This window comes from Blastomyces dermatitidis, assembly GCF_000003525.1.
Source record: "Blastomyces dermatitidis ER-3 genomic scaffold supercont1.8, whole genome shotgun sequence".
NCBI lineage: Eukaryota > Fungi > Ascomycota > Eurotiomycetes > Onygenales > Ajellomycetaceae > Blastomyces > Blastomyces dermatitidis.
Window position 1 is genome coordinate 1,803,019 of NW_025544781.1, and position 15,346 is coordinate 1,818,364.

The window sequence follows — 15,346 nt, forward strand, 5'->3', positions numbered from 1 at the left end:
CGTGTGGCAAGCTTCGTCTTCGAATTCTTCAGCATGTGAAATTCGCAGTCAATTTGCCTTTTCTTTTTCCTGCAATTCTAGCTTGTAAAGTCAGCCAAGCCATGGAGCTTCGTGCTGCTGCTTGCTCCTAGGCTTTGCTGAACTCCAGCCCTCCGAGGAAGATTCCCTGGAGCTGAATCTATATATCTCGGAAATTACGAACAACATAGATTTATATCCCCTGTGCACGCAGTGAATACGTTGTATATCCAGAAAAAAAAATGTATATATTCCACAAGGATCACAAGCCCCTTCATTGAAACTTGCATTTGATGATGTCACATGCTCCCGTGCCAAGCTAAAGAGTCTCTAGAAGTTGAATTAAAGTTAATCACTAATCTATTTGGGAATACTAACCGAAACCTTAGAAACTCTAACGTTCCCCGGATTTTCCCCGATCAAGGAAAGTAGTTGATCTTAACCTGCACAGAGCATCAGTTCCAGACGCAAGAATGGCTCACATACTTGACGACAAGTCTCAATACTGCATTCCGTTTCTTCTGGAGAAATTGAACGTACACGAGCAGAAACATGTAGGAGATTCGAGTCCTCCGCCTTTCTTTGTCGGACTCAACGGTGTCCAAGGTGCGGGGAAGACAGCGCTGGTATGGTAGCGTAATGGTTATCTCCTCGTCTAATCACATACTCCTGGAACAGAATGAGCCCTATGGAGTTCAGGGGTCTGAAAGAATAAGCATCATGAAGGAGTATTACTAGTCACTACAACTACTGTCACTTTTTCCTAATCACAGTAACTGTATAGCCATGGTCGCTCTGCTCGAATCTGATATATGTATATAGGTCACCCTCCTCCGCTCAACTCTCTCCTCCCCGCCGTACAATCTCACCACGATAACCTTTTCTCTGGACGACATCTATCTCAACCACGCCGACCAACAACAACTGGCGTTGTCACACCCCTCGAATCCACTCCTCCAACACCGCGGCCAGCCCTCCACCCACGACATTCCACTTGGCCGCCAGGTCTTCGATTCCCTCCGCCAGGGCTTACCCACCAAGATACCCGCATATGATAAGTCAGCATATAGCGGCCAGGGCGACCGTCTACCCGAAAGCGAATGGGAGGTTGTCAATGACGTTTCGGCTGGTCAGAAACGAGTTAAGGTGGTGATATTCGAAGGCTGGTGTGTGGGGTTTCGAGCACTACCGGAAGAGAAATTGCTCAAGGCTTGGGAGGATGCCGTGCAATTGCGGATGAGAGGCCTAGATGGTTATATGGGGCGATTAGGATATGTGAAGTTCGAGGATGTGAAAGCTATTAATGACGCATTGAAGGAGTATGATGCTTTTACTGAGTGAGTAATATAGTTTTTCAACCCGCTCACTCTCACAGTCCTCTACTTCTTCGCTACGGCAACATTTATAATTCGTTTCATAAGTTAATTGGTTGAAACTGAAAATCTATAGTCAGCTAGATGCGTTCATACATATGTAAGTAAATCTCCACATAGGCCCCCGGTGACTCTCCTTTTGCGCTGATAATGGCTAATCCAAGCCGCTGAGTAGTGATGCCGAGGACACCCATTTCGTCTATGACTGGCGCCAGGAACAAGAGCGCAACCTACTCTCCACCAAGGGCGCCGGAATGACTGTCGAGCAGGTTAACAAATTTGTGGATGGCTGTACGTTTCCAAACCCACCGCGACTTTCCAGCTTGAACTATTTTCCAGACCCACACATAATCTATCCGAAAAAGGGACTAACATGAATATCTACTATGCTTTATTTATTAACATTAATACAGACTACCCCTCGTACGAACTCTTCACGCCAACTCTTCGCACAGGGGTTTTCGTGCCCAAACACAAACCCGAGCAGCAGCGTGGTTCGGCTGGCGACGACTGCTCGTGGAAGGGCAAACAACTACGGCTAACTGTAAATCGGCAGAGGAAGGTTTGTGATGTAGTTAGGATATGAAAGTTTTTGTATTTAGGGGGGTAGACTGAACCGATTGGCCTTGGCAGCGACTCTGGTGGGAAGCAGATAGATATATTTAAAATCTACGGAGGCAAAAAAATATGAAATGGATTGAGGATAGAAAAAATAAACAACAAAAAGGACCAAAAAAGAAAATGTAACAAGTTCAGCTCCAACCCTGATTCGAACAAGGGACATTGCGATCTGCAATCGCACGCTCTAACCGCTGAGCTATTGGAGCAGTGTTCGGTAGACTTTTAAAGTTACTTATATAATTATATGCCAACCTTTGCTTTCTTTGTCTCCCAGCCCTAATTAATTATCCCCTATTTGAGAATGAATGCTCCCATTTACTGTCCAGCAGAGAAAGCTTTCTGTGTACTTGTAAATGAATAAAAATTACTAATGGACAAAACTCTAGGAAGATCTTGGGCTCAAGGAAGCCCGAAACCAAGACTGGGCGTGAGCTGATGATGTCCCCTTCGCAATACGAACTGCGGGGTCAGACCTCATGCTTTTGGCTTAGATGCAAATAAATAACGCTCTGTCTGTCATGATCAGGACGTGCCGCAGACTTGCATTCAGTAGCCGTGTAGGCTGCTGATCTCCAGATTTTCTCCAAATTCCTATTCCCAGATCTCTTTGAGCGAATAGGTGGAGGAGCCATGCTTTCATCAGCAGCGCAATATCCCCTCGAGGGTGGATGCCCATGCAAAGCAGTCCGATACCAAATCCAAACGGCACCCCTATTTGTCCACTGCTGTCATTGCACATGTATGTACAGTACATAAGAACCAAAAATTACCATGATTTATAACCTAGCCCAGAACTCCGCAATTATCATCAATTCCCCAGGCTAAACACCAGTATCGACCAGGGTGCCAGCGCGAAACCGGCTCGGCCTTCGTCATAAACATCCTCATCGAAGCAGACCGCGTCACCCTACTACAAGGAGATAATGGCGAGTCCAATCTCGAAGTCATCAACACGCCATCTGCGAGCGGTTTCGGCCAGCAGATCTCCAGGTGCAAAAGCTGCCGTGTCGCCGTGTGGAGCACCTACGGCGGCTCCGGGCCAATTGTACGATTTGTGCGCGCAGGCACGCTCGACCAGGCCTCTCTGGTCTCTCCGGATGTACATATCTATACCACCACCAAAGCTCCCTGGCTTACCTTTCCGGATAATGTTCCTGTGCTAGAGGAATTTTATGTTCTCGAGCAGAAGTGGCCGGAAGAGAGCCTTGCGCGGCGACAGACGTATATGCCTCTTGTTGAAGAGTATCGGCGGCAGAGAGCAGCAAGGAAGGGTTGAAACTATGGCCATATCAGAGTGCGTGTTTGGGGGCTGCAGGGACCTATTATTGTTATCCTGCTGGCATTGATACCTTGTTGGCCCTGATCATAATTGTTGCTGGGTTCCATTGGAAGCACCTGAACGAATTAAAATGCTGGTTTCAACCATGAGCTTCTGAGGATGCCGTTGTGGATGAAGTTTATTCATTAATGCTAGTAAAATTTTGTGTGCTTTGGGATGTAGTTATCTCTGGCCCCATTCTCTTTGAATTTTGTCGCCTGGGAAACGCTTCTATAGTATTCTGCTATGATGGTCTTACGGCAGGTAAGATATCGCACACAAAACTATATTTTAGGAACACGAAAATTTAGCTGTAGGAAGTTTCCGGAATTCGCAATTTTGTAAATATATCTGGTAAGGATGTGTAGAAGAATAAGGGAACATCTCTGACGAACCCCACGACGTTTATATTCCAAGCTTGTCATTTCGTTTATGAAATGATAAGCAGGGACGAACTGACCTGCAAGATCGCCGCTGGAAGGCAAGCCATACACTCTGCTGCCTGGAGCAAGAAGCCCTTTGAAATGAAGCACTGAGCCTGACATACAACATGACGCCTACATCTATGAGTTTCCCTTTTACCCTCGTTTGATCCCCAAAAACATACGTTCATCCATGTGCCACTTCTATCTTACTTCCGCTAGTGAAGTCTATCATTGAAGGTCCTTGAATTTATAAATTTGCAATGCCTTCCAATTCAGTGAAACCAAGCGCCCCCAACATCAACACCAATTCCAATTCCAGCTTCACCCTCTCCCCTAACAACGAAGCCATAAAAGCCGACGTCGAAAAATTGCGCACCATATTTGCTTCTAGAAATATAACCCCACCCCTCGGCTGGCCCGCCGTCCACGCCTTCGAATCCAGACATGACATAATCCTCCCAGAGCCATATCGGACCTTCGTAGCCGAGATCGCCAATGGATGTCATGGCGGCCCTCAAGAGTACGGTCTCAAGCCGCTCAGTAATCGCGGCGACAGAAATGACCCAGCAGAAGGCCGTCTCGCGTTGCCGTTTCCGCTGACAAAACGGCGGATATGGGAGGACGACCCGGAACTTCCTGAGGGATTCCCAGCATCCGCCATTGATGGAGACGGGGAGGCGGGTATTTTTGGCCGCGGTTGTCTAGATCTGGGGACGGAGGGGTGCGGGATGAATTGGTATCTTATTATTAGCGGAGAGCATCGTGGGTAGATATGGCATCTCTCTGGTGAGGGGGCTGCACCTTTCGGCGCGCCGTTTGGATTCACGAAGGCTCAGCCGGGGTTTGCTGGGTGGGTGTTTCATTGGGCTGCGGGGGAGAATTTGATGTGGGAGAGTGATGAGGAGGATGTAGACGAGGAGGAGGGAGGTTTGGGTGCATGCGCCTGTTTGAATTCACCCGTGACTGAGCAATTGACTATATCTGTCCAACCAACTAGAGGATCTGAGAGTAAAGTGTAATTTAAAAAAGCTTGGGAATGTAGAAGACGAGTTTTGCAATTCTGCCATCTCCCTGCCATTGTTGCGGAGCTGAAGATTTAGCATTTATTCTAGTTTTAATGTACATACATGGTACATGTGCAAAAAATATCAAAATATACATTTGATTTGTTTCCATTATACGCGAGAGATGGTGATGTCAATCCAACGCTCTTCTTCATCTCCGAAAGGGTATATAATCCGAAATGCTTGGATACCTCGACGTGGTTCAGGGGGAGAAGTTATATCGCGCTTAAAAAGCGCTTAGCAAGCAAGCTCTGGCGGCAATTTAGCAACCTTACTTCAACCACCATTCAGGAGCCCGTGGAAAGTCGGGCTACAAGATTGAAGCTCGTGAGAGAAAACCTCAGTTGCATTCAACAACTTAATCAAATTCAACAAACAAGAATATTTGGACGTATGCCTAGGACATTACCGCCTCTCACGTAACAAAAGGTAGTGCATGATTTATCTACCTATGGGTAGTAAGAGATGCCAATGATTTCGGGCGCTGTGGACGACGGGTATATGTATATATGTGTGTGTGTGTGTGTGTGTACAACTGAGAAAAAGAGAAAAGGAAGAAAGAAAAGACTGACATGATGAACATGCAAATAAAAACAAGACACTTAACAAGATCAATGATGTTCGCTGCCGAATATATTGGGGGGTGGAAGGAAAAAAAAAAACTGAAGATGAAAAAAAGGGAAGAGAAGGTGGACGGCTATATGTTGAACCAAAAACAAAAGAAAATTTAATTTGAGAAGGATGACGATGAAGAGAAGTGGGACGTTCTGGATACGCGTATGCAAGAAGTGCCATAAAAAGATTCTTAGAAGCAGAAAGAAGAGAAAAAGTATGTAAAATCGCTCAAGGCTCGGCAGTTAGTTAGTTCTGTTAGCCATACAGATAAATGGAGAATAAAAAAAAAGCATATATGACCATGAGGAAAACAGGGGCGATAAATCCTTTCAAGAGTCTGCTGTTGTTTTTTTCTAAATAGAGAAATGATACACAGCTTACACACACACATATAAAACACCTGCAAATTTCTATAATCAGAATACACTCCATGTCCACGTTACTGCGATTCAATCGCCTTTCGTCCTCCTGCCTCTTATACTCCTGCTACCACCATCTCCGGACGCCAATGGCCCGATGGTAGATCCCGATCCAGATGAAAAGCGAGTAGGACTGCAATTGACAGCACGTCCTCTTCTGGCCGACGAGGGCATACCCGCAACACCACCAACACCAGCACGGCTAGGACTTCGCTTCCCGTCCAGCGTATCAGCCAATTCGATAAGATCACCCATCCCACTGATACCCAAATGACCACCTTGCTGTTGCTGCAAGTCTGAAACCCCAGCCTTGGCGCTGCGGGCTATCTTGCGAACCCACCCTTCAATAGCGCCGCTAACGTTCTCCAGTCCCGTAGACGACGTGTTCGAGAGGATGGTTGACGTGGACTCTGTAGAGGCGCGTGGATAGTAGCTGGCTGATGATGATGATAATAGGGGTTGAGGAGTGGGCAGTGGCGGAGGGACAGCCAGTTTAGGCAGATGCGTGTTTATGAATTGATTGAGTTTATCCTCGGCAGGGCCAGGGGCTTTTACGTTGCGGTCTAGCGTTCCTACGCCGCCTGTGCCTAGGAAGGTGAAACTGCTGCGATGTCGGTGCACGTGCGCGTTGGAAACGGATTTTGAGCTGGATATGGAGCGGCCACGGGTGTGGGAAGATGATGAGGAGGAGCGGGCGATGAATGGGGTCGAAGTGGCAGGGGTGGCGGGAGGTGTGGTGCTGGTGTCACAGGTTTGTTGTTGAGAAAGGGGGTGTAGGGTATCTTCTAAGTCGGAATACGGGATTGGTAGCTGGGCTAGGGATTTTCGCCTTGCGCGGGGGAAGAACCCTAAAGTCTTCCGTGCCACGCGGCCGATTTCGACAGCTTCCGGGAATCCATCAATTTGAACCCAACATTCATGTTTCCACGGCGGTGCTTGCTTCGGTGTCTTGCCTGAAACCGACGAGGTAGATGATCCGGCATACTGGCCTCGTAAACTGGAGTCTCCATATCCAAATGCGGAGGAGGACATTGGATCTAGGTCCAGTGAAGTATGTTCTGCAAACGGGTCCTCCGAGCTACTATCCAAGTCCTCAAAAAGATTATCATGCTCTTCCTTCTCGGGTATTCGACGGCCTTTCAGTGTACAAGCTTCGACGGGAAGAAGGACTGTCTTCCTAGCTTGTATACTATCACTGGGCCAGAAGCCATTCGCTTTCCTCATGACTGTTGGCTGACAGCCATACCGGATTGAGACACCAGTGATGCTGTCATTTTTCTGTACATGATGCACATACACCAATGCGTCCGAATCGTCCTGTTCCGGCGGCGGAGCCGAGGATCCTCGCGGAGCATCGCCGGAATCTCTTCGTTTGTAATTCCCCTGACTATCCGGTGTTACATCTCCATTAGCCTGAAGGAGAGCTTGTCTTTTCAGCGCTTGTACCATCGACTGTCGGTCTTCTCTCGGGCCAAAACCAGAATCAGAACCAGAACCCAAGGAACCCAACTGTTTACTAAAGAAGTTTGCCGGGCCCCATGACGACGGGCCACTTCTCGCATCTTGGACGAAGTTCACTTTTGACGGCTTCCGCCGGTGTTGCTGTGCGCTAGACCTTGATGTAGACGACTTCGACTTTCCCAGGATATCCTCGTTCCCGAGCACAGTTGATGCCAGTCCTTGTAAGGAAGTCCACGACGATTCCAAAAAATCCGCCACGAACGGACTTGTCGGTTTATTTTGCCTACTATCTGTCCATCCATTTCCGAACCTCGCCCCTCCACTCGAGGAGCGGTTCTTAGTCAACGAAGCTGTCGGCGGGCGGGATGGATGTCTACTTGGGGTGGGAGATGGTGTACCAGCACGAGAACGTGGCGCGGGAGGTGTTAACAGAGAATTCGAAGTCAGGGCATTGTCAGAACTTGACCCGGTCGCAAGGTCTATAGTCGTGGTTCCTGAGAGGTCATCGTCGTCGTCGTCGGCGAGGGAGATCAAGCGTCGATTACGTGGACGGACACTAGAGGAAGGGTTCGCACTCGCGGTTGAGGAATTGAAGACATCGGTCTGGTTGGTATTGCTGGTCATTCCTTATCCTATAACTCCCACCAGTTTGGCCTTCTTCCTTGCCGTCTTTCCTTCCAATTATATTATTACAACGTCGGAATTCCCTTTTTTGTCACCCACGATTAAATAAAAAAAAATTGAAATAAAAGAAACCTGTTCCGTCTATTTCTCCAGTTTGGTGAAATGTCCACCTGCCTTCGAGAACATTTCAATGGCTGGCGTCTTGGGGTGTAAGCTCAGCGGGGTATCATGGATGACCAGGCGGCAGCGGCAGGACATCTGTTAATTGACCAATCGATCGATATGTGTTGCTCCCCGATGCGAGGTATATTAATAAGGTTGGTTTCCGGCGTTAACTTCGTTTATCAATGAGGAGTTGCCGATATCCAAGGGTAGTTAGAGAACCGGGGGGAAGGGGGGGTTGTTGGCCGCGCAAAGCTCAGGAGTCGGATAATCGGACCATCTGCTTGCAAGGCACGGTTGTCCCTCGCGGATTGGCAGAAGAGTGGCAGAATAACGTATGTAAGAATAAAGGACGCCGGATGCAAGCCTCAAGTCTCAAGCCGTCAGCCTCAAGGCGCAAGTGCAGCCCCGTCTCTCGTCTATTTTAAGTGTCAGGCTTGGTTCGTTGCCAAGCGGGTAAAGTGTAGATAGGCTGGCCGTTTGGATTCAGGAGAAGATTCAACGTAGAACGTAGTATGATAGGACAGGTGGCACCAGAAACGGGATATCCTTCCGGGAGCCTTCCAATGTAGTCAGGATGCTGCGGGTGTCTGGCGGTGTATCGGGTTGCCCACCTCTATGTCGTTGAAGATAGCAGCTCGTGGGGGATTGTTTGGATGAGGAAGTTGATAACGCGGCCCGGGTGGAATAGGGCGACGCTGGCCACTTGGGCCATTAGTCAGCGGATGTAGCTATTAACAGCAGCTAAAGAAAAGCAGCACCAATGTACTCACTCGTATCAGACGTTGAGATGCCGAAACTAGGAGGAACAAAGATTGAGAAATGTACACGTACATCTTACATACCTATAGCTTGGTATTTGTTGAGTTAGCCATGATATGGATAGTAAGGAAACTTTCGTTGCAAAATGTATTGCCATGAAACCTTAAAATATTGTTGAATCTGGAGCACTTTGAGAGTTCTTATTTCAGTATTTAAGCAAGCAGAAACAAACATTACCCACTTTATTTCCCTCCAATTTGTTCAAATACAACCTACCTGAAGCTGCAATACTATATTATGAACAGTCCTGCAAATCCTAGTAATAAATAGATAGCAATATATGATCAGTCCATGATGTTAAGTATATATATGGTACAAATTTTATATATGAACTAGATATATAAAACACTTCAGCAGTGCACCTGTTTCACCACATCAATCCCACATCATATCGTATGCATTGATAAGTGATAAAATGATAGTGATATCAATCTCAGATGCACCCACTCTCTCACCCGCTCACACCTGCTCCCCCCACATCCATTCAGTAAACGGTATTATGTTCCTTCCACCGTAGCACTCTGTCTTGCTCTCCCGCTCGCTCACACTCATCGTCATCCCTTCAAAGCCCCTCCCCCAACTCACCCACACCCGCATTAATTCCGAAGAACTGGAACCTGCGCAGAGAAAAACAAAACGTCAGCAAAACATTTGCTGTATAAAAGAAATAAGAAAACAGGGAAACACGAAGATAAAAAGGGAACATACCAATCCTCCACGTTCAACGTCGGCGGAATCGGCATCTGCCCTCTTGAGCTCGTACTCCAATTATCATCCTGACTAGACGTATCCAGCGTCGCAGGCGCCATATGCCCATCCAAGCCTTGCATGGCTTGCCACTGCTGTTGCTGTTGCTGTTGTTGTTGCAACTGCTGGCTCATTCCATGCATGTTATGCATGTTCATGGTGGGGCTATCGCGCAACCCCCGTGTGGGTAACTGCTGTTGCTGATGCTGCTGGTGTTGTTGCGTGGGGCTTAGTGTGGTAGTACCCATGCCGCCAAGCATGGATGCCTGCTGCAGCTGTGGATCGATAGCTGGGCCACCGCCGCCGGGTGGTGAGAAGCCTGTATACGACATATTTGTGCCGTCGGGGAAGAGTTGGTCAGGCTGGAAGTTTTCCCAGAGCGATTGGGAGATGTTGGGGGAGTTGCGCGTGACGAGGAAGAGATCGGGAGGCGTGGCTGGGATGCTGAAGGAAGGGTTGAAGGGGGATGGGGAGGTGGGGCGCGTGTTGCCGCCAGTACTACCTGGGGCGCCGAGGAAGGCATCGTGGTTTATGCCCCGTTGTTGCTGTTGTTGTTGATGTTGCTGGTGTAGGAGCTGCTGGTGTTGGGTGTTTGGTGAGGCGTGAGGGGGTTGTTGTGGTGGCGGGGCGGCCATGGTCGAGACCACGGGGGTCGGGGGCATTTCACGAGAGGGAGTTACGGCGGGTGTTTGCGGGCGGGAACGCTCATAGGAGACCTGCGGGGCGGGAGGCCCGTTGGGGAGGGTGATCTCCATATCGTCGAATTTGCGTTTGGAGGCTTCTGTGGGGCGTCGTGTTGCTGTAGGTGCGGCGGGTGCCGGATGGTCGCGTCGGACGCGTTGATGTCGCTTGCCGGCGGCTTTCTGGAGGCGTTCTTCGAGCGCTTTGTTACCTAGGATGGACTCGAAGAGCGTGTGGACCATTTTTGCAACGAGCCAGACTTTCGACACGTCTTTTAGGGCCTGCATACATATGTTGATTCGCTCTTGGCTGGTGGAGACAACGGTCGGGACGGATGAGCGCATTTGGTATACATGCATGATTAGGGCAGAGAATAAACTATATACACTATTTGGGAAAAAAAAAAGATAATGGGTTAGAAAGTGACATGTCGTGTGCGAAATACAGCAGATAGGATAAAGCAACTAGCCGTTAAACTTACATGAACGCTGGAGTAAATTTGAGTTCTCCATGCGTTTGCAGATTTTCGACGATGGAGGTAATCATCGCGGCGGCTTGGAAAGCAATAGTGCGGGACGGGTATGCCATCCCGTCCGATCCATAGTTTCCAGATATAGACGTTGCCGGGGGCATGTGCGCACGATGTAGTAGACATAATGTCGTACTTCCAAGAAGAGGTTAGCTATCTATACATACCAAACCGAATATTCTATATTAGTATCCACGTCAGAAAAACACTCACTAGTAATTTGCATGTAGCAAAGCGGACCAGAAGTGATGCCTAGGCCTTTCCCAGTAAACTTCCTTCGGACAATTCTGCAGCCAATCGGCCAATGCCATATCACTGTGTGTTAGATCGATGGCATTCGTACGCCGTGATTTCGAAGCGACTGAGTACTGCTGAGACAAGACGAGGCCCATGATCTCGCATAGTTTCACATATTGGAGGAAGAACTGGACATGAGTGGGATTGGGCGGGTATTCAGCGATGCTATCGACTTCATCCTCGATGAAGTCATCCTCCGTAAGCATCTCGACGTCGGAGTCATCAGTGTTGATGTTTACGGGGCGCCCAAGAGCGACAGCAACGGATCGATCGCGTGTGAAGAGTGTCCACCATATCCGTTTCCATAATCGCTTGTCTGGCCTGCTTAGCTGGGACGATTCCACGCTGTGTTCAGAAGCATGTTAGCAGGAAAAGATCAATGAAACCGCGGTTACTTCAAATTAATGACGAACCTTCTATGCATTCCAGATCCCTGGGCAACAACAGTAGCAACTCTACTCCAATAGAAAACATTCTTAGTGACATCTGAAAACCCAAGAGAGTTAGCAAGATATATTAACAAATGATAAGCGGAGCGGAGTATATCACTCATACCCTCTGGACCTTCCCAATACCAGCCCATCAAAACCAACGCTTGCACGATGGTAACACGGTCATCTTCATAATTGGCATCATAGAGAGCCTTTGCTCGCTTATAAAAAGTCATCGCCGCTGGCGTTGTCGATCCATTCGCATCCATCAACTGAGGATTTGTACAGACCCTCGATCCTGCCAGCAGAATAGCCTGCAGTAGAAGAAGGGAGGGGGGATTTTTGGGATCTCGATAACGGCGCATGAAACGGCTACGATTGATGATAGGCACAACAGGCGCAACCCATTTGAAGTAGTCGTCGACAAGTTCATCGCATAGTGCGCGGGGCGGGAGCAGGAATGCACCCCTCTGGTGCAGAATGTCGATTTCCAAATTATCCAACTCGGTCAGCCGTGCGCGCGAGCCTCTTATCCCCTCCGGTAACGGGTAATGTACAACATCGGTAGTACCATGGCGGTCATGGACAAGTAGCGAAAGGTTCGACGACTCTCCCAGGTATGCTACCCTTCCAGCTTCCTTGATAGGGGCGCGGGCGAATTTTGGTTTCATGAACTGGGCGTAGGAGGCGCTGTGCGAAGCTTGCTGGGCAGCTTGAGCATCCGTCAAAGTGGTCTGTGGCATTCCTTCTACCGGTTTGGTAAGACCCTTCGAGCCGCTACCGCTGGCTCCGCGGGTATCTGGTCTCTCATCACTACTTTGATGGAAAGGAAGATAGTAGATTAGCGACTGATCACATTCAATTCATCACTCCGATGCGATATCCTTTCGCACAGAGAAAAACATACCTGGTCCCATCCTTGGATACTTTTGACTGGTTCTTCTTCCGTTTCGGCGTTGGGATTTTGCATTCGATGGAGAAAGCCACACAGTTTGTGCAAGGTACACCTAGGCTTGCTGCGTCACATCGTACCTATATGCCCGAAAGAAAGCACGTCAGACATTGATCACACACAACCGGGACAGCAAGGGCGATTGGCCAAATGACCATGTGTAACCACAGGTCAAAATCCGCCGGCCGATCACCGACATCTCCTCTCACCCCCGCATAGATGGGATGGAAATGTTTTGGAGATGGTGAGTATCGAGAGAAACTGGGGATGGGCAACTAACCTTTCGAGCATGGCAAGTCTGTAATCACGCCGCGACCACCGTTAGTAAAAGTAAAATCAAACACAAAATAAAAACATTTCACTGCGATCGATCTGCTGGCTGAGACTTTGAGCAAGATTCTCGAGGCCAAAAAGCAACCTCGAACCTCGATAAGATACAGTATCAGGCCTTCGCGTAAAAGACCGAGGTGCCGAGGCTGGTCTATCGCAGCGCATTGTTTGCTTCGTCGAACAGGGACGAGAAAGTATTTTAACTCCGTATATAAATAAACGGAGCAACCAAGGAAGGAGGAGCATGGAAGTAAGCAAACGAAACATACCTCGCAAGCACGCGACGCCCGTTGTCTAGATTACTCCATTTGCTTGTCAGCTATTTTGTTCTTCAATACAAACCTGGCCTCTTCTCTCTCTATCTCCCGCCACGGTTGCATTGCAACCCCAACCACACCTTATCCGTTGCGGTTACTCGAAGATAAGAAGGGGGAAATATCACGCACCGTCTGAAACTGGGATGGCCTGGGGTTTGCATTGTGGGCACCGATTGTTTGGGAGCCGTGGTAGTGGTTGGTGAAGGAACATCTTTGGTCATTGTGGAGGGACTGGTGGTGGTGGTGGCTGCGGCGGCGGTATCTTCAGCACCAGCCATGGCCTGGTCGGGCCTGTTGTCTGAAGCGATACTACTACTCATTGTTGAAGGCGATGGCGACAGGAGTAGCGTTCCATCGAGAAGGAGAGGGGTGGGAGAGGAGGTCGTGGGAGTCGGGGGCGGAGGAAGAAGAGAAGTTGACGCCTGAAGGCGATGGTCGGAGGAGAGCGGGAAGCAATAAGTTCCCTGATACAGAGGGCGACTAACCATAGTACTGCGATATATAGGAATTACACGCACAACCACAACGGGAATGGAGAGGCTGATAGCACATAAAAAGTCTTCATGCTATGTTTTTTAACTAATTTTCAATCTTTCTTTTATTTTTCTCTTTGTTTCCTCTGGCAATCGGCTAGGTTTAGCTGCTGGTCATGGACAGGGACAGGGAGTGCTTTTAACCATAACTTCAACCCCGGGGATGACAGACAGCACGCAGGGACTGTCAGACAGCACCAGATTTTCTTTTTTCTATTCCTTTTTAATTTTTAATTTTTAATTTTTTTTTTTTTTGCTAATTTTCCCCTGTTCCAATACAATACTATTTTCCAATGTTGAACTACGGAGTACTCCCTCAGAAACGCCAGGTTCGAAGGGCCCGGAAGCTATGACAGGCAGTTCAGGAGTCTGAACAAGCCATCTGCAGCACTTCTGTTCTCTTTTTCCCTTCCTTGCAAGATTTATGCGCTATTTGTGGGGTTGGGGGTTTTAGCCCTGAAATATGCTGTGGTGGGCGAAAACAACTTCCCCGCCACAAGGCGCGAACTTTAAAAACTCCAGTTAATTTTGCATGGCGCGAGGAAAAGATTTACGCAGTATGCTTCCAGCCAGTTCTTCCTCATGGCACTCCTGGCCCCTGGGAATTGCGTTAACAGTTAACGTAAAACATCAGGATCCAATATTCAAATGTCCTGAGCAGCAGCAGCTAGCCCCCCGATATCACACTCGTCTTTTCACCCCCCATAACACACGAACCCCAGGAGAGCCGGGATCATTCTTCAGACGAGATACGATACGCGGCCAGGCCCACCCATGTACTACCCTAGGGAAGTTAAAGGAACCGAGCGCTTGATTGGCTGCTTGCGCTCCACTAGTTTTCTTGCGGTTTCCTCTCATTATTATTCCCTGAAGCGGGCAGCAACGCCCACCTTGGAAAATTTCAGGCTTCAGCTAGAAACCTGTTGGTGAACATGGATGTGGAGCCCTTGGAGGCTCTGGTCGAGACGAAAAAAAGGCGGCCAGCCAGACTCTACTCCGCATAGGCCATTTTATCAGATTATCAGGAGAGATATATAGAGGAAAGCTTTATCACTACTACTCACTGCGGCCGCCATTCCATTGCATGAAACTTGCATATAAACTCTCTGGATGCGGCGACATCAGAAGATTCTCATTCCCGCTTCTCCTAACAACGAATGATGTTTCGAGATGTCAGAGATATCGTGGGACGTCCAAGGCTGCTACATTGCTCCGTTCCATATCGGAACTTTCCCATCGAAGCCCCCCGGCCTCAGGGGAAACTGGTTAGATTGCCTCTTTCGCATTCCATCTTCCGGGCCGATCAGCAGACAATAAACCCTCCCCGCGCTAAATTCGGCAAGGCAAGCTAAACTTAGCACCGCCTCGGCTAATTTGGTTATCACCTTTAGCTCAGCCGTAGCGCCGTATTCGTTTTCGGAAACAGGAAAGAAGAATACGATGGAAATCTGGGGCTTGAGAGTTGAAGGGGCTGAACCAGAGGATCCGATCTGCAAGGCGGCGACTTGAGTATTCGCTAAGGAACAATAATATGGATGTTTTGACGCTCAAGGACGCGACGAGGTCGGAAGCCTTCTTTCGAAAATTACGGGGGCCCCGCGCATTTA

At 48.6% G+C, this 15,346-nt stretch overlaps 5 protein-coding genes and 1 non-coding gene across 6 annotated transcripts; 3 read left to right on the forward strand and 3 right to left on the reverse strand.

Moving 5' to 3' along the window:
- The first annotated feature begins 18 nt into the window (after positions 1-18).
- On the forward strand, positions 19-2,245 carry BDCG_07327 (uncharacterized protein). Its single transcript, XM_045423125.1, has 6 exons — positions 19-262; positions 408-644; positions 841-1,355; positions 1,468-1,491; positions 1,567-1,682; positions 1,805-2,245. Exons 2-6 carry the CDS (start codon positions 492-494, stop codon positions 1,975-1,977), a joined length of 981 nt encoding a protein of 326 aa, XP_045278587.1. The 5' UTR covers positions 19-262; positions 408-491; the 3' UTR covers positions 1,978-2,245.
- Positions 2,146-2,218, reverse strand: BDCG_17493. Its single transcript has one exon. It is a non-coding gene; the product is annotated as a tRNA-Cys (tRNA).
- Positions 2,246-2,521: 276 nt separating the features above from the next.
- BDCG_07328 (glutathione-dependent formaldehyde-activating) lies at positions 2,522-3,658 on the forward strand. Its single transcript, XM_045423126.1, has 2 exons — positions 2,522-2,751; positions 2,855-3,658. Exons 1-2 carry the CDS (start codon positions 2,643-2,645, stop codon positions 3,286-3,288), a joined length of 543 nt encoding a protein of 180 aa, XP_045278588.1. The 5' UTR covers positions 2,522-2,642; the 3' UTR covers positions 3,289-3,658.
- On the reverse strand, positions 3,506-9,016 carry BDCG_07330 (LysM domain-containing protein). The gene is made up of 2 exons (XM_045423128.1): positions 8,874-9,016; positions 3,506-8,805 (listed from the first exon to the last, which is right to left on the reverse strand). Exon 2 carries the CDS (start codon positions 7,936-7,938, stop codon positions 5,884-5,886), a length of 2,055 nt encoding a protein of 684 aa, XP_045278590.1. The 5' UTR covers positions 7,939-8,805; positions 8,874-9,016; the 3' UTR covers positions 3,506-5,883.
- Positions 3,695-4,930, forward strand: BDCG_07329 (uncharacterized protein). Its single transcript, XM_045423127.1, has one exon. It carries the CDS (start codon positions 4,016-4,018, stop codon positions 4,523-4,525), a length of 510 nt encoding a protein of 169 aa, XP_045278589.1. The 5' UTR covers positions 3,695-4,015; the 3' UTR covers positions 4,526-4,930.
- A 3-nt stretch (positions 9,017-9,019) lies between the features above and the next one.
- Positions 9,020-13,694, reverse strand: BDCG_07331 (cutinase transcription factor 1 alpha; the record flags this gene model as incomplete). The annotated part of the gene is made up of 10 exons (XM_045423129.1): positions 9,020-9,539; positions 9,631-10,737; positions 10,832-11,014; positions 11,093-11,521; positions 11,590-11,662; positions 11,732-12,423; positions 12,515-12,639; positions 12,840-12,857; positions 13,159-13,183; positions 13,336-13,694. The coding sequence occupies 10 exons, from the start codon at positions 13,692-13,694 to the stop codon at positions 9,485-9,487; spliced, it is 3,066 nt and encodes a 1,021-aa protein (XP_045278591.1). The 3' UTR covers positions 9,020-9,484.
- Between the last annotated feature and the right edge of the window lie 1,652 nt (positions 13,695-15,346).

Coding starts and splice junctions, on each gene's coding strand:
- BDCG_07327 (XM_045423125.1), top strand. CDS start 492: ATGGCTCACATACTTGACGACAAGTCTCAATACTGCATTCCGTTTCTT. Junction 645..840: donor GTGCGGGGAAGACAGCGCTG/GTATGGTAGCGT, acceptor ATATGTATATAG/GTCACCCTCCTCCGCTCAAC. Junction 1,356..1,467: donor GAGTATGATGCTTTTACTGA/GTGAGTAATATA, acceptor GAAAATCTATAG/TCAGCTAGATGCGTTCATAC.
- BDCG_07328 (XM_045423126.1), top strand. CDS start 2,643: ATGCTTTCATCAGCAGCGCAATATCCCCTCGAGGGTGGATGCCCATGC. Junction 2,752..2,854: donor CCACTGCTGTCATTGCACAT/GTATGTACAGTA, acceptor AGTATCGACCAG/GGTGCCAGCGCGAAACCGGC.
- BDCG_07329 (XM_045423127.1), top strand. CDS start 4,016: ATGCCTTCCAATTCAGTGAAACCAAGCGCCCCCAACATCAACACCAAT.
- BDCG_07330 (XM_045423128.1), bottom strand. CDS start 7,938: ATGACCAGCAATACCAACCAGACCGATGTCTTCAATTCCTCAACCGCG.